Raw genomic sequence first — 24,548 nt, forward strand, 5'->3', positions numbered from 1 at the left:
TTTCGCGCCTCGCTCGCTCGCAAAAATCCGCGCCGTCGCTGCGAACGGCAATAACGCAACGACCCCGATCTCGCCCGTTCAACATTGCCTTCGGCGGCGCAGCATTGGGCGGTGCGGCGCACGAGGCGAAAGAAAAAAAGGGAGGCTGAAGAGCGTTCCCCGCGAATCGTGAATCAGCTCGAGCGCCGGGCGCCGTCAACCGCCCACTTTTAGAGGGAGAGAGAAAGAAAGCTCCCCGGGCGATCATCCTCTTCTTCCCGTACTGCGCTGCCGAAGAAGCGCGACGCCGTCGACGACAACGACGCTGCGCTGCGTTGGTTGTTCCTCCCACACATCCCCACCTCGGGAGCTTGCGCGGCGGAATCGATTTTTCCGACGCCGTCGCCATGGCGACGAAGGTAGTAGCGTGAACGCGGCGAGGAACTGCGCGCGAGCCGATGGCTTGCTGCTGCTGCTGCTTCTGTGGTGGCCTCGAAAGTGTTGTTATTGCTGCTGCGTTTCCCCGAAGCTGGGATATAGGCTAGAAGTCGTTATATATGCCGTGCCGGTTGCGTATGACATTGTCGATTGGTCCGGCGTTGCCCTTAGGCAGACCGACTGGTTGGTCTGGAATTTCGACGCTTATGACAAATTGCCGCGCGCGCCCGCGCGCGACCTTTGGTTTTTGGAGACAAGTGCTAACGTAGTGGCGGCTGAGTGGGGAGTGGAGTGTGGGTAGTCGCAAAAGACCGGTGTAGTCTCAGACTGAATGCGGCGGGCAGTGGAGCTGAAAAGCAAAAACTAAAGCAATTAACAAGAAAAGTGGCATGGGCATATATGTGAGAGCTAGCTTTGTTTGTTCTTGATCGCTTGAATTTTGTTGTTCTTAAATTCAATAATATATCCTATTTTCATGGTCCAGTGGCTTGTGAACGAATAAACCACAGCTCTAAAATGTTCACCGTCTGGGGTACAAGCAGCGAAGTATAAATGTGAGCATATAATATATATATATATATATATATATATATATATATATATCATGACCACATAAGGCCAACAGACAATGAAGCCAAGGAAAACATCGGGGAAATCGGCACCCACAGGCGAAAAGTATCTTTTCGTCCACTTTCATTTCCCTTTTCTTATTATCTTCATTTCAATTTCAATCACAGATAATTTCCCCGATCCTTTTCTTGGCTTCATTCTCTGTTCGCTTTATATGATAATGATTACCAAATCGAGCCCCTCGGTTTGCCTTCTTCTCTCGTTTATATATATATATATATATATATATATATATATATATATATATATATATATATATAAACTATTTACAAGTTTACTACTATGCGCGTTTTAACACTAGTACTGCCAAATGGCAGGCGCTATGAAAATTTAACCATCAGCTCATAAACTCTTCAATCCTCGTGCAAGCGTTGAAAGACCCTGCTTGGCGAACTGCTTTGACGAGCATCGAGCGAAATGTGAAAATCGTGAGCCATCCATTCCGCCGCCGGTTGTGGAGCCTCGGGCCTGCCGCATCACGCTCAACATTCCGCAGCAGAGCGGAGAGATTCGCGGATCACCGTGTTCATCCCGTGCGCGCTTTGTTTACACGGCAGTGCGTTGACTCCACATACGTTGACTACCGTGACCAACCGGTGACAACTAACCGTCGCGCCACAACGAGCTCTTCAACCTGTCACCGTTCTCCTTGAGACCTTGCTCCGCCGTCAGAAGCTACGCAAGAGCGTAAGAACGAACAAAAAAAGAAAGAAAAAGTAATAATAAAAAAAGAAGGGTGGTGGTGGTCGAGAATGAAGGAAGTGGGGGTGGGTGCTCTTTGAATAGTGGCGCCGCCTGGTGTGCGCTGGAAAACAAGTCGAGGAACCCTGTGGTTTTCGTAGCAAACAAACATGGACGTCCACGCACGGGCTGCGGAGTTTACGTCTAATTGTCGCGGTTACCGTGCGCTTCGCGAAGACTGAACGGCCGCCGGCACGCACAGGAAGGAAGCCTGGTCGTGGTCGACGAATGTGGCGAGGTTTCCGCGACGGTCAGCGTCGCTTAGGCCTAGCAGCGGAGCGAAATGGCCGCGGCTGCGTTCTCGTCGAGCTCGGACCGACGCAGTTTTCCGCTTTCATGAGGTAAGGTCAGATGCTTCTTGGCACGTCAAACCACCGCGGATGACACGCAGGCCGTTTGCGTGGCCTATCAAACCGATTGCGGTCATGTACAAGTCTGGGCTGAACCGCTAACGGAGGCGGAACCAACACAGCTTCGGTGACGTGGTAGGAAGAGAGAAAAAAAAAGGGGGCTATCGATTCGGACTCGTCCCTAGCAATATTGTTCCGTCCAAACATATTCAGGACCACACGAAACTACCAAGCGGATGGAAAAACTTTCAAAGCCTGCACAAGCATTGCGAGCGCCGGCTAGCGAAACTTTTCCCCGAGAGTCCGAGCGAGCGCTCCGCCAAGACTGGTTCGTAGCAAACGCCTCTAGCATCGTAATCAAATTGGGCTTTGAAACTCGATGAGCGGTCAGTGCTTGAGGTCTCACGTCGCACATTTATTGCAATCTGAAATTTGTATCTTTGGGACGCGATCTACGGCTGTAAGTGCGGTTGTAACGTGCGTTGCAGTTTCTGTCTGCGAGGCTTGACGCAGGCCTTAATTACCGGAGGAAGTTGAGCGTATCATCGTGATCGCTGCAATAATTGGGGGCCGAGAAAAAAACGAAAACGTGTAGACTTTCATTCGCGACACACATTTGCCGATGACTGTCTGCTAGAGCGAAGCATTTTCGCGTCCGTGCCAAATTATTTGCTCTGTTCATGGTTGTAGACGCTGTCACGAAAGTTGGGGTGGCGGGTGTTGACGTCTGCTTAGCTTCACGATTTCTAGGGTGGTCCGAGTGTAGCGCTGCTCGGTTGAGACGTCGGCGATTACGTTTGACCCGAATGTGGATGGTTAAAGCAAGTCAGCTTGTCCGAAGTCACGTTGTTCTGGGGTCCTCGCTTTTCGAAGCCTCCCCGATTGAATGCCACACGACATTGAGGTCAATTGCATCGTTAGAGTTGTTGCCTCCGACAAGACCCAAGCTGTTGTAAGAACGACCGGGCAAACTTTGATCTCGGTCCTTTACAAAGGCATCGGCTGGGCAAAGAATGCACGAACCTGCACAGTTATTTCATGGTATCTGCTTAAGCACCCCGACGATTTCCCAGCCGTAAAACTCACGGTGTCTCGATTCATTGCGTCAACACGACAGGCGCTGCGGTGTGGCTTGGCTTTCTGCGATCAGGGTCATGTAATAAGACGCTATCAGAACAAGAGATCTCAGAAATGGCCTGTATCGTGACGCAATTACTGTCTTGTTTCATGATTACTTCGACGAAACAGCCTTCTCGTAGGCGCTGCACCGTAATAGACTCGTCTAGTTTTGGTTTGCCCCCTAAGTCACATTGCTTGCTTGAGTTTCCACATTTCATTTTACTTTTATACTATTTAAGAAAAAAAGTGTTAAAAGCGTAGCTTAGTGTTTCATACATTGAGAGGCTTTCCGCGATAGTTAAAAGTGCTGTCTTTCTTGTTTTCTTGTACTGTTCTTAGTACCTAGCTGAGTAGTTGAAGCTACGAAGCGTGCTCCAGCAGACGGACGCGTAGCTGTTGCGGTCACGTGCGTTTGTACGATCGTTCTGTGGGTTGACGTCATCAATAGCTACCAGCCATTGCCATATATTGTTTTGAAACGTAGTGCAGGTGTGGTCGACCAAGTTAAGAATGCATATCTTGCAGTCGTGAACACCTATATGAGTTGTTTGTTGTCTGTAGTCGCATAAAGAAGGGAGCACATTTTGATAATTCAAATCTCAATTATTCTGGAGATAGATCATAGATCGGTCTGTGCGCAGAACTCTTTTGTTGCTGAACCATTATCAGCCAGCTGTTGTGTCGGCACAAAGTGATATTAATGAATTTCACTGCTGTAGATAGAATTATACTCTTCTGAACTTCAACTTGAGCTTTTTCTGCAGTTATTTGCAGTTGTATTTCATACAGGACGCATTGTTTATAACAGATAATAATCATGCATGGCTTCACTATTGCTTGTCTGATTATAATTGGGTAATGAAGTATTTGGCTGAAGCCATGATTGATGAAACTGCAGTTTGTTCTTGGCTGATTATCATTCGATTACATGTAGGAGCTTAGATTGTCAAAGTTTTAGATGAGTAAACTCTCCAGCAGTCTAGTCAACAGTTGTGCCTACTGCTTTCACTAACATCTGGCTTATTTAAAATACTCCTAAGACTTCATAAATTCATATCTGTGCCACATGGGCACAAAAAATAACATTAGCTGCTTAAAGGGACACTAAAGGGAATAATTATTTCTTCTGTATCAGTAAATTACCCTTCCACAATACTGAAAACACCACTCTTACCGCGAGAAGCCGCTTGGTAAGACAGAAAGAAGCGAAAAACACAGAAGGCAAGTGGCGATGCCACCTTGGAAGTTCTCGCACCAGCTTACCCTGACGTCATGAATGTTGACAGCATCTTCTAGGTCTTAGTTAATTATTTAGCGGTAAAGATTGACTACATTGTGTTTTAAAGGAGCCCAAGACTGAATGTGGCAAGTTTCGCGAACTTTTACTGAGCCAACGTGGCCCAAATATGAAAAATTACTTTAGAAGTCGTGACGTCACACTGAAGTGTTAACGTTGAGGTTTGCGTGCGAAATTTAAAAAAAATTAACTTTGAGCTTCATTTTCTCCTCTAATAATTGACCCATTGCAGTGGAATTAGCGACAGCAGAGTTTTCGAAGAATACTTAATTAGTTTAAGTTGATTTATTGTTTTGCTTTAGTGTCCCTTTAATGTTTAATGCCATTTCTGCTGTGCCACAGACACACTTAATGGCTTGAAAATTGAATGCCATTATTGGCATAGTGTGTTGTCACAACTCAGTTGGTCATTGAATGTTTGCAGTTCCGGCTCCCTAGGAAATAACGTTTTTAGTGCTGGAAAGTTAATAATATGAACTAACAGCAGAACATTTCACACTTTTCTTTTGTAAACACAAAGCCAGCTGAGCAGTTTCGGTGGAGTGTTAAGAAAGTCTGGAATGCGATTCTTGAACTTTAGCACGCAGAAATATTTTGGGGGGATGTTAGGATTGCTTAACGGTGTTGTTGCATTAATTGCAGCTATTGTTGTTGTGACATTTATGTAATTGAAAGTGCACGTTTAGCAGCAAACTTCAGATACGGCATCAAGAAACTTACGGTTGTAGACACTTACTGGCATTAACCTCGCATGTATGGCAAGGGTATCAAAATTAAGTGTTTTGATAAGAAGAGCCCTTGACATTGAAACATCCTGTGTAGTTGCCGCTGATGCTAAAGAATTTTACATTATTTGTGAACCTCATCTTTGCAAAATACACTGCCTTGTAATTTAGTAAAATTTCAGAAATCTGTAATTGATAACAGCCTAAGAGTGCAATGAAAATACACTGGCTGTTCAACTCAAAAAGAAAAAAAAAAACATTTCGCAGTGGGAGGAAAACTTTTCAACCGCGGGAACTTTTGTATTAGAGTGTAGGGAGGCAGCGAAGACAGGTGTAGTGTGGCTTTGTGTATGGAGCATGTACAGAATTCCTGGGTTGTCATTGTGTTTAGGTGTTTTTTTTTTTTTTTTTTCACATGTGAATAGAATCTCGACTGTTCGCTTTTACAAACAATATGATGCTGGTGGGTTATCGGTCAGGTATAGTGTAGTCAATCATCAAGTCATGACTGACTAAAACTGCTTAGCAGTTAAACATTTTTACCAAACAGCTGTGATGAAACTTCAATAAATTGAACACTCTTCAGTGTCGCATCTTAGAAGTTGTTTTCAAAACTGTAAAGACCAGGCATGATATTTAATAAACGTCGCCAAATGATAGATATAATGTGAAGAGACATGAAGACATGTGGTGTAGATTAGACAGCAGACAGGGATAGCTGATGTTCTAGTTGACATCAAGGAGAAGTGGAGTTGGGCAGGCTGTGCAATTCGTCAGGTAGGAGTGAAGTGGGGTCTGTTAAGGTTGCAGAAGGGTCACCAAGAGAAGTCAACCACAGTCGAGGACAGCAGAGGATTGGGTGGTGTGATGAAATTGGAAAAGTTGCAGGCATAAGGTTGAGGTCAGTTAGTGCAAGACAGGAGTATGTGTAGATCGCCTAGAGTGGCCTTTCTTTCTGCAGTGCCCATAAAATAGGCTGATGATGATGGCCTTTGTGTGCATCCAATGGCGAAAGTTTTTGAAGTGCGGAATACTTGAAAAAGAAAAAAAAAAGATACTTTACGGGCACTCACCAGGGTGGTGCAATGACTGTGGTGTTTGGCTCTCTGCGGCCAAGCACTAGATTGAGGGTCATATTCCTTGCTAGGCGGCCACATTCTAATAGAGAAGTACGCTCTAGCGCCGTGGTTTGGTTGCTTGTGAAGAACCCTAGATAGTAGCGTCTCTCGGGAACCCTGTGTTGCTTTGGACCATTGATTCCTGCGAATCGAGCAGTTCTTGATGCTTTGGCTGCACAATTTAGAATTGACAGTTGCAAAAGGCCAGTTGAGCGCCTAGCGTGTCGTGGACCCTTGTCCTGTCTTTGGTAAAAGAATTTACTTTGTAAATCGGAACTACACCGAGGCAGACAAACTGGGCCAAGTGCTGCGAAATTTATTTGGCACAGGTTGCCAACCAAATAAATTTTGCCTACCAGATAAGTTTAGTTGGTAGTCTGTGTGCTCATCCTTTGTGTGGGTATGCCGATTTGCACAGTGGACTCGTTTTATCGAAGATGCGGTGACTAGTGAAGTGAACTGCTGTGGTCAAGTGCAGTATATTTTTCGGCCTCTCTCTTTTTTAGGGAGCGGTGGGCATAGCGGATGGCGGCTCCGCAGCAGGGCAGAGGCGCGCCGCCGGGGAGCGCGGGTGGCTCCGGTGCCGGGCCCCGGCCCGACGTGGTGGGCCTCAACCCTTGCCTCACCTGCAAACTCTGCAAGGGGTACCTGGTGGATGCCATGACACTGGTGAAGTGTCTGCACTCCTGTAAGCCACTGCCTCCGTCTCGATGCACTACTGCTTTGCTGGGAATCGGAGGTTTTCTCGGTTTTTTACTTGTGGCTATCCTCCGAACGGGTCGACAGCTGTGGGCCAGTTTGTGGAACATTGCGCTTTAGGTAAACGCTACAGTGAAACAATAAATCATTTCAGACAAATTAAGTAGTCTCGGAGAACTTTCATTTTTTGTCAATTTTGCAATAACAGAATGATTACTAGAATAAAAGTCTTTCATTTTGTTTTAATTTTCGCGCCTAACTTTCGGCGCCAGCGTGTTACTATGAGGTCACAGATTTCAAACTGTGTTCTCATATTTCAGCTGTTGGGACGCAGTAACTGTTCTCAAAACTTTCTGAGGTCGGTCTTTGGCTTCTTTAGAATACAATGCATTCTGTTACTGATAACAAGTCAACTAGACCCAAACAGATGCCATCCAAATACATGAAGTCGAGGCCAGCTGGGGGGGGGGGGGGCGGGGGGGGGAGCTTCTAAGGTGGTGTCGCCACTTGCGTTTCGTATTTACATCTTTCTGTGGCTTGTCAAGCGTCCTTCTACAGTAATAGTAGCTTTTTCTTTTTTGTTTTTGGTTTTGTAGAAGGGTAATTTACTATCAAATTATTTTTCTCTGTAGTGTCGGGTAAAGGCAAACAAAAAGCATAGAGTGGCCGAGACAAGACGAGCACTTGCTGAAGCTTGTTCGTTTGAAGCACTGGAATTCATAAGCAGGAGGTGAGCAATGCAGGCAGAAAGACTCCAAACAAAGAAACAGGAAAGGGTGACTTACGGAAGCATTTACTGTTAATCATTATTGTTATTAGACTGCGAATTTTTTTACCTTGACAGCACTTCATTCGAGCTATGTTTCCATATTTTTCTTATTGGTCTGTTTTTTTGTTCCAGCGTGTTTCACCTATTGCCCTGCTCAAAATTCCATTGCTTCGAATAAACATATTTCAGTGAGTGCTTGACCTGGCTCAGTCATTGTGGGTTTTTGTTTGCACTTTGAACAGTGGGCAAAACCGTGTTGGTGTTGTTAACTATACCTTCAAGTCACTCTTGACATTGGTTAACTACTTAGTGTGGCGTCATTGAAGATGTGGCGGTGCTGCTGTCAGATTCAGTGTATCAGCCAGTCAGTCAGCTAGTCTTGCAGTCAGTCAATTTGCACGACATCTACCAATGAAAGCTTTGTATTTGTTTATTATTGTGCCTGTCATCCATGATAGCACATGCTGGTGTGACGCATGTAAGGTGTTGTTGAGTTTCCCTTCGCATGTGGCAATAAGTGTTCTTTGTTCCACTTTATATGTTAAGGCGTCTCACGATATGTCTTTGTGAGGAGTTTGCCTTTTCACCGCCATCTTGCAAAACAGCTCTCTAATTTAATTTTGTTGGTGCGAGTACAGAGTGAGCTGCACTATTCGTTGAGGCTAAAGGAGATGTGCTTTTAAACAATCCTTGCAACTTCTCTTCCTTGTTTACTGCGTGCACGGACTTAAAAACCATTGAAAGCCTTTCTGCGAATATACCTCTCAAAGAGGCACTAAATATCTTTTGTTTTGTTTGTCAAATGAAATAAATCTGCGCTCGTGAGTTTAAAGCCATTTTGCATCTTCAGTTTCTTAGGTCTTTTTAATTATGTCAGGTGTCTTAACAACCTCTGTATCTTTCTTTTCTATAGTAAAGAGATTGCACTAGTAAACTACCTCAAAGCCACTCAGTCTCTTGTTGTGGCCCTGGTTTCATTGTAAGAAAATTATGTTTTCGCAAGATGCAGCTGCAGCTTTTGATAGGTCATCAGCAAAGCGAAAAACGAGGTCAGGCTGATCTAGCAGATTAATTTTATCAAAACTATTGCTTGTTTTGTGTGGCAGGAAAAGATGACACATTAGCGGGGTAAATAAAGGTCCAACATTATTACAATCTGAGAAGCTTGAACCATTGGAAGAAACACATAAAATAAAGCAAAGGCTTAGTATTCAGTCTCGTTGAGATGCATCAGTTGCTTAGTAGGGCAACCTCTTCCGCCAGTAAACATTCAAGTTTTGTGCCCAGAAGGATGACACTGATGATGGCATTTTAATGTTACAGATTTTACAGCATTTGTGTACAGTACTTGGGCTCATCATTTGTAGCCTTTGAAAATTGTCAGCTTGAGTTGCTCCCCCCCCCCCCCCCCTTTTTTTTTTCGGGTAACAAAATAGGAACTTATCTTACTCTGCAGTTGGGCATGCTTGCTTTCAACAGCCATTGAAACGAAAGGCCGTTGAAATAAATACATGTACGTTTGCTACTTTGTGTGAGCTTGCGAAGAGCCAATGGGGGCTCGCAGATTTCATTGATCTTTGGCTTGATTTTAATGGTCGTTCGATTGATTTCATTGTGTGTGTAACAACAATATTAGCCAGGTGTTGTAAGCTGTGACAACACATGAAGCCGGAACACAACGCCAGTCCTGCACAAACTGTCAATCGCATTCGTACTGTTTTCCAAGGTATCGAGACATCACTCTTGTTAAAGGGACTACAGTTGACCTGCCTAAATTAAAACTTGGGTAATTCAAAATTACCGTTGATGGAAGCGAATGTAGGAAGTTTGGTTGGCTCGCAACGTCTTCTGTGACCTTTAAAATTGGCTAAATTAACACGGGGGATTTGTTCAGTTCTAGTCCTCCAAAAGCACACAATTGAAGCCAGAAACAGAGTCAGAAATGTGACGGCATGAGTAAAGAAAATGCACCCATTTGGTTTGCTAAAACATTTTCTTGGGTGAGTTGGTTTATAACTGAGAAGGAAAAATAGTAGCGCAAAAAGAATTTTTCTTTAATGACGAGATGAGTATGCACTACTGGTATTCTTCTCTACATTATTCCTTTTGTGCTACTGCTTTTTCTTCTCAGTTATGAGCTAGCTCTCCCAAGAAAACGTTTCACTAGGCTATATTTCTGCTAGATTGGGCTCTTTATTGAAGCACCAGTCCATTGTAATCACCCCGTCCTTGCTTGCTGCTTTCGCGCTACTGTTCTTCGTTCCCGTGTTTGATGTGGAGACAGCTGCGCTAATTGACGGAGACCAATGTGTCCAGGCGATGTGGACCGGGTCGCACGTTTGCCTTCCATGTATCAGATTCACGTCCTTAGCGAGGTGGGTGAAGGCCTGCAGGGTGATAGGGTCTGCTGCTTGTGGGCCTGAAATTAATGACATGGCCTAAAACTGAGGACTTCAGTTAAAAAAAACTGACTTTGCAAGTACACTGCAGAACACTTGTAAATTATCATCTGCGCATTCTAGTGTGGTGAAATCTAGTGTTATTTTCGCAGTACTTGTGCCTCATACACTTTAGCCAAACAAATTAGCAAAAACGGAAGTTTTGAAAGATTACTTTACCATTCTAACTCATTATTTGTTTCACTTCAGTGTATCTTTAACAGCTCATCTATTCTAGTTTGTATCTTTTGCCACATCTCGTGTGTGTGGGTAGGTGATCATTTTAAGGATTGCCGCAGATAAGGAGACGTGTTGAAGGAAAGCTTTACAGGTGCCAACTAGAGATATTCGGTGCGTACTGGCGAGAGCCCTAAATAGTGCTTCGTAAGATTTTGAAGCCAACTTGAATTTGGAATGAATTTTGGTAGCATAAGCTGACACTGCTATGGAGAGAGAGAGATAACTTGATTTCACGCTAGTAAGTGATTACACCTATCAGTCCAGAAGCTCGCTGGCCACTCACATAATTGCTGATTTTGATGCAAGCAGCCAGATACCATCATTGATCCTCAGTAGATCTGGCCTGATCCAGCTTATTGGCAGATGAGGGGATAGCTTAAACTTTTGTTTTTAAAAGGAGCAATGGCAGCCGGGGTTCACATTCCTGTGTATTATGTGCTGTGTCAGTAGTAGCTTGTTCCAGTGTTTTGCACTTTGGTTGGGTATCCGTTCCCAGTACCGACGTGATGTGGTCCCTTGCTGCGAAATAAAGCCCCTTTTTCACCATTTGTAGTCACCTTTGTGTAAACTTCTGCAGATGAACAATCTCTTTGAATGTGCTTCAGCTAAAGGCTGCATTTGGAAATCCTTGCAGACCTTTAGGCCTTCATGTAGATAGTGTTTTGTGTAGGCCCACTCGGAGCTTGTCCAGATCCTTGCTGTGTGATCCCCTGTGCTCACCCCACTTCTCCCATGTCCTAAGCCATCTCTTTTCCCAGTTGGGCCAAGAGCAATCCCGCTCGAATGAAAATGCGTAGCTTATTCTTTCATGCACTCTGGTTTCCAGCCTGTCTGTAAATGGCGCGGGGAAAAACAAAACAAAAAAGCTGATGTCATTTGTTGTTAAACGTAATATATCTCTTCTTTATCCCTGTCATTCTTCTAACAAACCTTGGTCTCTCTGATTTCGTCTCCTTTGTGCAGTTTGCAGGTCCTGCATTTTGAAGCACCTCAAAACTGGCCACGCGTGTCCTGTCTGTGATCTGCGGCTTTCCAAGATCAACGTGGAAAGCCATCTTATGTGAGCACTTTGGTTCTGTTATTTTCAGAAGTCTGCGCGAGTATGTTACAGCTAAAGCTGTTAAGGCTTGGAGTCCCACAACATTTTTCGTGTAGCGGCGTGGTCGATATTGAATGTCCTCGGAGAACAGCCAGCAACGCCTCTTGCATGGCAGCACCAAAGCGGCCGTACAACCAGAGCGATGGAACATGCAGCCAAATGCCGGAATTGGTAGTGCTGGCATAGCACGCGAAAACATTTATCAGATGTAGTGAGGTGACTATTGAAGTACCGTATCATCCAGTCTATAGGTCCGGGTCCGGTGTATAGTCTGCAGGGGATAATTTGGGCTTAAAATAACTTTTTTTTTTCCCTTAAATAGTCTGCAGGGACAACTCCTACAGAAAATAGGTCATTTAGCTTGTCTGCAAGTGGTAAACAGTAGGTAAGCAAAACTTTTATTGTCAGCTAGTCAAAGCCTGCATCCTTTGTTACACTGCAGCGAGGTTTTGCGCATGTGCTCACAAATCCAAGTACTAAAATGCAGCCACTTTAAGTATCACGAGCAGCACATTTGCTTGCTTATTGTCACGGTGTTCCATATTTTAGGTGTACGTGTCATACACCTTTAACAGTATTGCAAGCTTGCCAGTATGAGATGGAAATACAGTAAAACCTCGTTAATTCGGGTTTCATGGGACCGAAAATTATGTCTGAATTAACCGAATGTTGAATTATCGAGGGTATCCAGAAAACAATAAGCAAATGCTTACGTCAACATGCTTTTATTTAGTGAATGAATGAGCAAACCATGTTGGTATTTTGCACAAAAGCAGTGCGGAAGCTGCAATTCTCGTCATCTTGTGACTTATTGGCTCTCGCAACGGCAATCGAGGCCTTGTGACTTCCTTCACAGCATGGCTGCGGCGCGCGCCTTCATTTACGACATGCTTTGCACTATCGCGCGCACATCCCAATTATGTTTTTGTCAGTGAGCTGATCGCCAACAGATTGTCCGTCCATCACGATGTAGCCGGTGCTCTTCATCCTCGACAGGTTTGCACCGAGTCGAAACGAAACAACTGTTTGCCTCAACCGCTGCGGAGGAAACCGCGGCCGCTATCGACGTGATTATGAACGACGACTTTGCGGTGCTGAGTGCACGCAATGAGTCAGAACGGAACTACCGTTCGCTGCAGCAACTGCGGATGAAACCATGGTCGCTATCGACGCGATCATGGATGGTGATTACGCAGCTTTTTTAGGCACGCGGCCGACGCGTGTACAGAATCAATACGAAACTGTCTGCTGCAGCTGCTGCGGAAGAAACTGCGCCCACTATCCACGTGATCATAGATGGTGACTACACAATTATGACAGCGTGCAGCCAACACGGTGTTATGTGCGGCGGTAAACGCAAAAAACAAAGCCTTTAAAGGCACAAATAGGCACGATGCGTTCTGGCGTTGCTGTCATTCACGTACAGTTTCCGCTGATGACTATTGCGATGTGGACTCTGCCGCTTCGTTTTGGTTGGATGCTAGTGCCGTTTTTTGCACTTTTGCATCGCACATTTGCGGCGCTCCTCGCTCACCGAGCTCCGAAAGTTGTCCGAATTAACCGATGTGCGGCCAAATATGTCCGAATTAACGAGAGTTTGATTGCATTGAATAATGCATACGTATGCCGGGACCAGAAAACGAGTCCGAATTAACTGAACAAGTAACTTGGCACAATAAAAGACACAGACAGAAGAAAGGTCTGTGTCTGTGTTTTTAATTGCGCCAAGTTACTTGTTCAGTTATAAAAAACCAACTAGCCCAGCAATTAACTATTTTAGAATATATTACGAATTAAGGAGGGTCGAGTTAACGAGGTGTTATTATTGTATTGCTCCTGTGTAGCGACAACCCTTGTGGAGCTCATTTTGATAGGTGATTTTGCACAGGAAAATTTCGCAGGCAGTCTAGCCTTGTTATCTGCAAGCGCACCTCCAATAATAGTAAACCAATAATGTTTAGTCCAAGCTCATAGATAGTTCGAAACTCGATAAAGTTCAACTTGTATAGTCCGTGACCCATAGTCCGGACAGTACGGTACTAAGCTAGGATGTAGGTAATCGTGTAAAAGGACTCGGGTATAAGAAAAAGAATGGCACTGAATGTAGTCAAGTGTTTGCAAAGTCCTGGGTAGATTTCAGGCAGTAGCAAAACAGACCTGCATCAGTTAGGGAAGATGTGAGGACTCCCTCGTACAGCTTCGCCTTTCTTTGATGTACGAGTTACTCGGATTCACAGACATCTACAAAGTTTTTTTTTCTTGTACGATTGCTGTTGTTTTGTTATTCTCTGTTTGCAAACTCTGCCCCTCTGATTCTTTTCGATACTTGTCGTTTTGGCTGCTGCATTTAGGATCTCAGCTGTTTGGATGTTCTCTTTTTGATTGTCGAGTTAATGCTTTCTTTTTCCCTTTCTAACATGTCCCTCCTTCACATGCTTCCGCCCTTTTGCAGAAAGGACGACACTTTACAGAATGTCGTGTACAAGGCTGTGCCAGGACTCTATCAGAGTGAGTGATAAAGTTGCACGTTGGCCTGTTGCTTGGAGCCTAAGGGGTATTACTGCATTCGCTTGCATAAGATGCACCTTTTGTTTGCATAACGTTTATCGCGTGGGTTTCCCAACAAGTCAGATTTACGGCCTAACCCCTGACACCATGTAGAGCACCACGACTGATGCACAGAATACACAACCGCAGATCACGTTTGCGTACTTTTTAGGATACTAGAACCTTCCAGGGGCAGGGCAACAGCGCTTGCAAGAAGTCTCCGTTGAGAGTGCAGGTCTAAGTTTTGATTATTCTAATTCTTTCCTCCTTGGGCCTCATTACCCTCTTTCTGTTTTATAAGCACTGAATCTCGGTAGTGCGACATGGAATTTGTGCAATCCTGAATAGACATTTCATCAAACTATTCTAGATTGTAAAATTTCTTCTTGACGTGTAGCTATGGAAACACAGATTTCTAGGACGTTGCTTCTGCTTCTTGCTTTTCACCGGGGATTGTTTTCTTATGCCTGCCATGGGGTGGCTCAATAGCTGTGGTGTTGTGCTGCTAGTACGCTATTGCTCGTTTGATTCTGAGCTCACGGTAGCCACATTGTGATGGGGCGAAATGCCAGAATGCCTTCAGTTAGACTAAAAGGAAGATTCAGCTAGGGGGGAGCTCCTATCTGAATACATGTGAACAAGAAAATTGTTTTCTTTATCAACCACCGCACCGATGTTGATGAGGTTTGTTCATTTTGAATGAAGTTAGATTGGTTTTTTATTGATGCCATTTATTATTATATTTTGAATTCTTGATTGCAAAATTTTATATAACTTGAGTATGTACCAAGGTTACCACTCTAACTCAGTGATAAAAAGCAAGAAACATCATCACAGTTTTGCAAACTGCCCCTGATAACATGTCTTGAGCAAACAAAATAATGTGTTATACAGTGCTCTCAAATGTACCACCAATTTGCCAGTAGGACTTTTGCAAAACATTTTTAAGCAGTTTAACAATGTCACGTAAGCTGTAAATTAATATATGAAATTTGTTTACTTCAGGTGCTCTAACAGATGCAGTGTACAGCCCTGGGTTATGTGTTTTTGGTGCAGAGTTATGGATTTTTAAACTTCATGCTTTAATTTTTTTACTACATTCGGAACAGTAGTGCATTGCAGATCAGGTTCGTGAGGAGTGCTGAACCCTTGGTTCCGCTCGTTCGAAATTTTGCCACGTAGAATGACGACGCCCTGCAGGTGGATGTTGATACAGGCTTTCCTGTTTGTATCGCTCTGAGAGTGGTGTATGAAGTGCATCGCCATCATCGGCACCCGCCACAGAAAGCACAGTTAAAGCCTTCATATTATCTAGGAAAACTGCCAGTACTGGGTGTTTTGGCAATTAAGGCGTCTTCGAGTCCTGAATTCAAATTCAGCTTCCTAGAGTCACTAGAATGTAGCTTTCTCTCCCTAGTGCAGCAGATTTAATTCAAAGGTGTCCAGTGGTTTCCTCTTAAAAGCGCTTCTGCATTATACATTTAGTTTGGGCAGGGAAATCGAGCTGAAGCTTCCTCTTAAGCAGGTGATCAAAATTAATCCACAGCTCTCAACCACTATGGCGGCTCTCATAGCTCTAAGTGTTGCTTTGGGATGTTAAAAAAACTCCACCATTTGCCTTGCTTTTTTTTCCCCACTCTATTTAATAAACAGTGCTGAAATAGAACATGCTTGTAACCGTTCTTTTGTTCACGCCATGCGCATTTTTTTTTCATTTTTTTTGTCATTTTTTTTTTCAGAGGAAATGAAGCGGCGACGTGACTTCTATGGTTCCAAGGGCAGCAAAGGTGAGCCTGCCATGAACTTGTATAGCACATTTGAGGGCCACTATAGCAGGCACTGATATATTTAGTTATTGGATATAAAGAAGTAAGTTCCACATTTTGTTGGTCGTGCTTTATTGTAGCAAGCGTTTCTTTGGGTGTCTTGGGTGTTTCTGCCATATTTGAATAGATAATGGACATAAGGGCTAGGCTCAAAGAGTGTGGCATTGTACATTAACCTCCTAGGTATATTAATTTCGTCACAATCTTGCTTTCTGGCAGGGTTGGGCTGCACAAACTCGTCTGGCTTCAATATTCTTCTTATTGTAGATTGATTACAGCGTTTCCTGCTCTGCAATTTTACATGTTTTTCATAGCCAAGGATAAGGATATTGCCTTATCTTAATGGTTTGGGCTTTCGCTGTAGTGCATGCTTGTCATGACATCATTTTCATTTAGGAAAGCTTTTTGTACTGAACCGAATCTGGATTTATTTGTCCCAGCATTTGTGTTTACTTTTATAGCAAAAACGTTCTATTAGGTGATGTAACGAATTTCTAGGGGTATGCAAATAGAGAAATTTTCTAATCGAATGTAGAATATTTTATCACTTCTAAACTTGTAAAATATAAAACATTCCATGTAGTCTGTTTGGCAACAGAAGGCCTATTCACATTATTAGCGGAGTTATTATCAGTTATCAGCAGAGTTACATTATTATCAGAGGGGATGACACAGGACATCATCCCCTCTGGATCCAAATAATCAGAGTTGCACTGCCACCGCATCTGCATGTGGTTGGTGTCCATTATTCACGATTCAGCGTGTTATCTTTAACCTTGAAGGCAGTCGCTTTTGATGAGGAACTCAAGATAGTAGTACATCTACGGACAATTTTTTTTCTCTTTCGCACCTTGCTGTGACATTACAGCTACTGCTCTGGGCACCACGCGTCACCAACAGCATCTTCATGCGAACGAAGTGTCCTGACGCACAAAATTTGGTTTTTCGCAGATAAATGTCACAAGCCACTCGTTCTGCGGAATGGTATTTTTTATACCGATCGCAGCGCTAAACCTAAATGCTCGCATCGGCTGGCCGGTGTACAGCGGTGACCCTTGCCCACATCGAAACGCTTGTCGCACATTTTTGTTATGGAACCGGTGCAGTTCAGTAGCAAACTAGCCTGTATCGAAGCTGCACTGAGCTGACACCGACACGCCTGAACCACAAATTATGCATGAACGCTTGTGTCCATTACAATATAGGCCGCGTAAACAGCCATATTGTCATCTGTCAGCAACAAGAGTTGACCAGGCAGGCAGACGCCGCTACATGCGAAAGTGACTCTTGGCTTGCAGAACTTCCAATTTAATTCCCACTCGCATGTTACAAACTGTGCTCACGGGCATGAATTAGAAACACTCGGCACGACCACAGTGGGCCTGCAAGTCTCACATGATGCGTCTTGCGTTCTGCTGTCGCGACGGTCTCTCGCTGCTCGCAGACTACCGAAGTGCGAATGTGGCATGCAGTGGCTTCATTAAATTCGAAATGCAATGCAAAATTTCTACTCTAAATTGATAATCTCTTTCGCAGGTCTGCACTTTTTCACACTGCTTAGCTTTGAGTGGAGTGTCAATATCTGCCTTGCAGTCTCGTGTGGTGTAGAATAGAGCAGTTATGTGCAGGCCTGTTCACAGGATGTGCTGCAAAGGCAATGGCGTTGTGCTAGAGCTGTGTTGCTGACAGCATCTCTATCCCTCTCTTTGTCAGTGGACCAAGCATCATTAAGCCCCGAACAAAAAGGAGAACTGGATAGCTCGAGTTCCGGTCGTATCATCTTCAGTCCTGATGAAGCGGTCAGCCTCTCTTTGGAGTACAAGCCCATGTAAGTGGCCGTCTTTAAATAAGCATTTTGGTGGTTCTCTTGGAAGAGAGTTCTCAAAAGTCTTGCCTACACATTGGGATGTTTCTTTAAAATTATCTAAAATTGTTTCTTTCTGTGCCTTTGTTCTTCCTTGTAACAATGAGGAATTACATGCGTGTTTTTCGAGCCCCTGTGGAGAGCCTTGCCAGACTTAGAGACAGCTTGGGGCTTGTTTAACGAAGAAGCACATAGTACAGCGGACTGTGGTAGGGTATTACTGAGTGACATGTTGGGTGCACAAAACAAGCATAAATTCTGGTAAAACCAGGATTAGTACTAGGTCCTTGAAAAAGCCTTGAATGTACAACTGCTACTTTTAAGGCCATGAAAGCTTCAAGTGCTTAAAAGTCCTAGAATTTTGCTTTTGGCTAAGCTTAGTGAATTTCATTAGTGTATTTGACCACGAGGCTTGTGCGAGCCAAGAGTCAAGCCAATCCAATATGGTTATCATTTCTGTAGTAGGGAGCCTTAAACTTTTTTTCCGCTGGCTGGTGCTAGTTTTCTGAAAAAGGCTTAGCAAGCACTTTTTTTGTTCGGTGTGCAAAGAAAATATTTGATCTTGTTTTTTAAGAAAGTATTTCGTCTTCAAGCTGTCTGACATCATTGTGCTTTAATCATTAAAAATGCATTATCACAGCCTTAGCAATTTAATTTTTCGCTTATAAGCTACTGCAAACCTCTGTAAAACAATGATGCCCGCATTTTCAGTCATGCTCATTGGCATAATCATCAGTGTTGGGATGTTGCACTGGGATTACATTTGCCATTGGTCAGATATTTCACAGGTCATTTGAGTTCGTAGTACTGAGGCGTTGTTAACATGAAATGGAAACTGAATAACGACCGTGATTCTTAAAAGTTTGGTATTTTGACGTTCGTAGTACTGAAATATTTTTACATTGAAACTATAAGAAGTCAGCAGGGGATTTCTGAAAAGTTCGTTAATCTGAAAAGTTCGTTAATGTGGGGTTCCGTAGTTCCGTTATCGCGTAGTGCTGCGCTGGTGTTACTGGCTCGCTAAATTTGCACTTGAAATTGCAAGCAGCAAAGAATGCCACGTCCATGTGATGTCACGGGATGCCCGAACGGTCCACGCGACAGTCACGTCCAAACGGTGACCAACTTCGTCGCCCGACAGTCGCATTGCAGGAGTCCTCACTGCTTTCGCGCTCCGAAAAGCTGGTGTAGAGGCCACCGTCATAGTACGCAACTACGCCGGCAGTGCAAGCCCTCAGCAGCATGTCACGCTCATTGGAGCTTAAATCGCTGAAATCGAGCCCAGCATCGCGAGCCAATGTGTCGTTGTCAGTTTCAACAAGGTCCATTGAGACGAGTGTTGACGATCATCACGTTTACATTTAGGCGCACGCTTTTCCTTCCACTTTCGCACTGCCGTCGGCTCTTTCTTGGCTCTGCTTCTGGCCGCGCGTCGGCATTTTCCGCAAAAAAGCCGTAGCGGCTTCTGGGGGTGGCGTTTTACTCACCAGCGGCACAACGTCACTATGAGACCATGACGTCACCACTCCTTGCTCGGGAGAGCGGGCGAATCGAATGGCGCTACAGGTATATGGACGCTTCGGACGCAATTTTCTCATAAAATAAGTATTTTCTTGGCACGAAACAATCGTTTCGATGTTTCGGTGATTGTATTTTAACATTCCACATCGACTTAACACTTGCCTTTAGTGTCCCTATAATTATGAACCTGTGTAGTGTGACTGTTGAAATGAGAAGTTCTTGTGAGCATGTTGCCTTGACTGGTAGATTGACTTGGTCATTTAGAATGAAAACAAAGCACACACTTACGAGACAAGAAAGGGAGACGGATGGCCAACTAATAAAAATAAAATTTAAATTTAATTTAAATTTAAATGACTGTGTGCCTGCTAGACCAACAGCAACGAGTCCAAAAGCAAACACGGGGGCAAATTGGTAACTTAGTGAGAAAGTTACTACATTTTGCAAGTTTTTAGTCACCCTACCGAACGTTGCCTTTTTTGTAAGTCTGAGTGACCTTTTAATGAATTTCTCTTTGACTTATTGACTTAAATAGCTAGTAAATTGGCCTAGTGAAATTATGCAAGTGACTTCGGTTAATTTTAGTGTCTCGACCCCATTTTACCGCAAAAAGGATATGTGTCTCAGTTTGTCACTACTTCTAAAGACATATCTTAGTACTAGTGAGCTGTTTTTCTAGGCAAAGCACAATATCTCTTGAGTTCTGTTACCGTTCTATAAAACAGGGTGTTTTTTCATTTTCACAATCTGACTTATGACTTGCCATCGCAGGAGGTTATCTAGGAGCAAATAAAACATAAGACAAAATTGCGAGCAAGCCATTATCATGGATGTGGGATCAAGTCCCAGCCACTGCAGGCTCATTTCTATGGGACACTGTTGAAAAAAGAAGCTGAAACTCTACATGGCTAAAATTTGCAGGCTGAAAATCCAAGTCTGAGAGAGCTTGCTGATGAACTCATTGGTAAATGGTTATTATTGCGATAGCAATTATATGGACACTCAAAAGCAGATTTCTGCCGTCGGCGTCGCCGTCGCCGTGAGGTTCCGTATGACGTCAATGGAGATGAAATCGTCGCCGCGCGCCGCCGAACGCTGTATGTGCGAGTGAAAGGGCGCGAGGGACGCGCTCTTTCACGGGGAGTGAACGCACGGCGGAGAACAAACGCGCGTTCTGCGCCGTGCTTCCTTAAGGGCTGCAGAAGTAGGCGTCTCTTTCCTCCTTTACAATCACCATATATGTAGAGCAAACGCGCCTTCTTCTCACGCACGAAAGGCCGCGGGGGGGGAGAGGGAAGGGAGGCGACGTTTAGCTGCGGCACCAAGTGCCTATTTATATCAGAGGCTCCGGCTACAGTCACCAACGCCGCAGGCATTTTGAGCGAACGCGGGCAAAACGCCGACGGCGTCGACAACAGTTCAGCGCGTTGCCGGTGCTGCTGCATGTCCAAGTTTATACAGCTGATAAAGCTAATATCATTACTCCGTATAGCTCTCTACAAATTTGCTATCGCAATTGATGCTTCGCCTTTCAGGTGAAACTGCGACAACTTTTTAGAAGGAAAACAGTGTGCATTGTTGGTATCCTATTTTTAACAAAGTTGCCAGGTCACGACCGAAAACTCTATGTTCTTATCAAAACGTCGCTAAGTGATGATGATGATGACATTAAAAAATATTTATTCTGGGGTCTTGCGTGCCAAACCCACGATATGATTATGAGGCATGCCGTAGCAGGGGACTCCAGATTGACCGTATGGGGTTCTCTAACATGTACCCAAAGCACGGTACGCAGGCGTTCTTGTATTTCATGGCCATTTCTCCCTTTTGCACCTCATGTGCTCTCTGCAGAAATAGGTTGGCTGGTTGACAAAACTATGTTTAAAGTTTATTAGTTGCTGGACTACAGTTTTGTGGACAAGTATGCCACTTCACTATTTCAATTAATTTGCTGTTTCCAGTGTTGATGTTAAGACGGAGCCCGAGGCATCTGCACCTGGACCGAGCAGCCAAGCATTTAAGGTGAGTGTGAATTACCTGTGGCAGCAGCGATTAACTACCGTGTTTACTAGAATGTTTTGCAACTGCATTATAGGGATGCTAATGGGTAAATTAAGTTGAGCTGTATTAGTAAATTAACCTTTCAAGAGTACCAATAAAACCATCCTTATCGCGAGAGGACGCTTGGTAAGCCAAAAAAGGCGCAAGAAAGGAAAGATGGATGGTGACAATGCCTTGAAGTTCTTGCACCAGCTACGTGTGGCACCTTGTGTTTTGACAGTGACTACTCGGGTCTGGTAAATTTTGTTTTGTTGGTGCAAAAATGGGCTACATCGTGTTCTAAAGGATCCAAAGACTAATCTTAGCAAGCTTCGTGAACTCGTACTGAACTACAACGGCCAAAGTGCGAGAAAGTGCTTTGAAATCTGGGACGTCACAATTACCTACCGACAGTTTAATTTCAGTGTGACATTTAAAAGAAAATTTAATTATTAGCCTTCATTGTTTTTCTTCTAGTAATCAACCTCTTAACGTGAAACTAACGAAAGTAGTGTTTTGAAAGAATACTTTATCAGTGCTCTTTAGTGTCGCTTTCACAAAGCATCGGTTGTATGCATCTCATTATCTCATGACTTGCAGGGAAAAGCAGTTAAGGGCGGCAGATTTAAGAACTAAGCACCAATGCATGGTACAATGAAATTGTAGCAATTTGGTTGTTGTTTTGCAGCACGTTAAAGAACCCCAGGTGGTCAAAATTAATCCGGAGCCCTCCACTACGGCGTGCCTCATAATCAGAACTGGTTTTGGCACGTAAAACCCAAGAAAGAAGATGTTGTTTTGCAGCATATGAGTCATTATTATAGGTATTTTGTGTCTAATTAGGGCAACTGTCTTTGGTATGAAGTGGTGGAAGAAAATAATCTTTGCTAGTTGTAGCATAGGCCACATGACGTTGCTTGTGGGGGCTAGATGCAGCCTCCAAGCCATCAGTTGTTGACCTGTCACTTTTGGTTATCGTTAGTTATCACAAAACATCAAACATTGCGAAGCAAAAATTTTGAACAGGAATTTGTGTTACATCCAAGTAACTGCAATATGTTAGATCATGTTCTGCCTACGTTTCTATGTGCATAAAAAGAAGCTAAACTTAATGCACTCAACTGTTTGCTTTGTAGATGCAGCTCACAGACCATCGACAGTGTGATTGGTGAGGGATCAGATTAGGCAATGACTACTAAAGCCACGGCATGCAACTGCAGAATTGTTGGGCACGCTTTCCCGATCTCTCTCTCTCTCTGGTGCTATGACCGCATTTTATTTTCTGACGAACTCTGCATTCCTTCTTGTTAAACGACAGCTCACGTTAAGTGTGTTCCCCTTATATTGCTTTGTCGTTAACACAGGAGCCCGCAAAACGTTACCTCAACTGCCCAGCCGCTGTGACGATCGCATTACTCCAGAAGTTTCTCCGCATGAAGTACAGCATCAGCGCAAGATACAAGGTGGGCTAATGTAAAACTCGTGAATCTTTGCGAATGTGTGCACGGGTTAATTCAGTTCATGTTGCCTCTTTGGGTTCATGTACGGCTGGTTATAGACTGCTTTGAGTGGCTTTTGTTGCTTTGCTGATGATGCTGCTGAATCGCATCTTTCTTTTTCTTGACGTTATGGATGTCGCGGATTGTGCGTCAGATTGTGATTTCTTATTTTTTTGAAGTTTTCTAGATGCCCTTAACACAGTAGAACCTCGGTCATACATTTTGGGGAAAAAATGCGAGATAAGAATGCTAATCAGAAAAATGTATGATACAAGGTCGCTAAAAAATTCGGCAGACTCAGCTGTAGTTGACGTCTACTGTATTTTCCGGCCTACGAGTCGCACCCTCTTACTCTGGTAGCAACTGCGTAGTTTGTGCAACGGCGCGATACATATCTTGATAGCAATCTGCAGACTTTGGGGGTCAGTCGACTCGTGGGCGGCCTGCCACTGCTTGCGTTGCTGCTTCGTCCTTCTCACACGGTGCTTGGCAACTCGGTCACAAGACGAACCCGGTACCTCCATAGCGCGCACACAACATGTAGCAACTACCAGAGGAGATCAACTCAGCGCACTTCGCGTGGCCATAGCATTCAATCTGATTTTGACGGCAGTTCTACCAAAAAAGAAAGTATAATTCAGAAGTACCAAAAACAAGATGGGAAAACTCAAAAAGTTGCCAAAAATTGCGTTTTGAGAAAAATTTTTTTTATAAAATTAGAGATTGAAAGTCGCAGCGCTCAAAAAATGCGGGAAATGCATACATTTTTTAAAATTATTTCTTGAGCCGCAACAGCCCGGGCAGCCATGTTATTGGCAGAACAAGGCTTGGCCGAGCTCCTCATGCGATTCGCAATGGCGAGTGGCCGTGCATTGTCTGGCCGTGAGACGCTAGAGGACTGCACACTTTCATGTTTTTAACAGCCACCTTGTGCTCTTTAAATGCAATTTTAACCTGTGTGGCCAAGTTTCAATAGTAAGCACAATTCCGCCCACCGCTCCGATGGGCGGTAACTCATTGCGTATGCTTTCTGCCCTCAAGGGCTTAGATCACCACGGTCATGTCTGAAATAGCTCTGAAGGCCTGCCAATGAAGAGTCCTGGTGCTTGAACTGTGACAGGAAACAGAGGGTGCATGCCTATGTAATTAAGGAACACCTACTATGTCCCATGACGGTGGCCTCCCCTTCTCACCCTTCGTACGCTTCACCGCAGTATATTGCCTATGCTTAACTGCGTAACACCACTGTACTCACTGGACTTTTGGAAACGGGCATTATGCAACCTTTCTGAGACTGTCGTTCTTTCTGTGCTTTGAATGCCATCGACTAGGATGACGAAGGCAGGGTCACTGCTGGCAGTGGCGAATGGTTTCAATAAAAAAACGCGGCACGTGATGCTAGACATGATATACATGGTCTCATGCCTGGCATTCCTGCAGCGAGTTCTCGCAGGGAGTCCACATTCTGTAAACCTGGGAAATCACGCTAAAAAAATTGAAAATATGAATCTGTTCTGCAGCTGTACAGTTTTTCGTGGTTCTGAAGGTGCAAAGGTATGTGGTGAGACAAAATTTTCAATAGACAGAATTTATTGGTGCCTGGAGGGGA

The 24,548-nt window shown here is 44.1% G+C and overlaps 1 protein-coding gene across 1 annotated transcript in view; it reads left to right on the plus strand.

Annotated features, from left to right (window-relative positions):
• The first annotated feature begins 1,846 nt into the window (after positions 1–1,846).
• The window catches only part of LOC119457540 (mucin-5AC-like), a 38,404-nt gene continuing 15,702 nt past the window's right edge, over positions 1,847–24,548 (plus strand). Inside the window, 8 exon segments of the mRNA XM_037719143.2 lie at positions 1,847–2,129; positions 6,904–7,085; positions 11,507–11,603; positions 14,095–14,150; positions 15,929–15,976; positions 17,729–17,843; positions 21,362–21,422; positions 22,805–22,903. Coding sequence (XP_037575071.2) covers positions 6,923–7,085; positions 11,507–11,603; positions 14,095–14,150; positions 15,929–15,976; positions 17,729–17,843; positions 21,362–21,422; positions 22,805–22,903 — 639 coding nt within the window. The 5' untranslated portion in view covers positions 1,847–2,129; positions 6,904–6,922.

The sequence above is a fragment of the Dermacentor silvarum genome, chromosome 7, assembly GCF_013339745.2.
Source record: "Dermacentor silvarum isolate Dsil-2018 chromosome 7, BIME_Dsil_1.4, whole genome shotgun sequence".
Lineage (NCBI taxonomy): Eukaryota > Metazoa > Arthropoda > Arachnida > Ixodida > Ixodidae > Dermacentor > Dermacentor silvarum.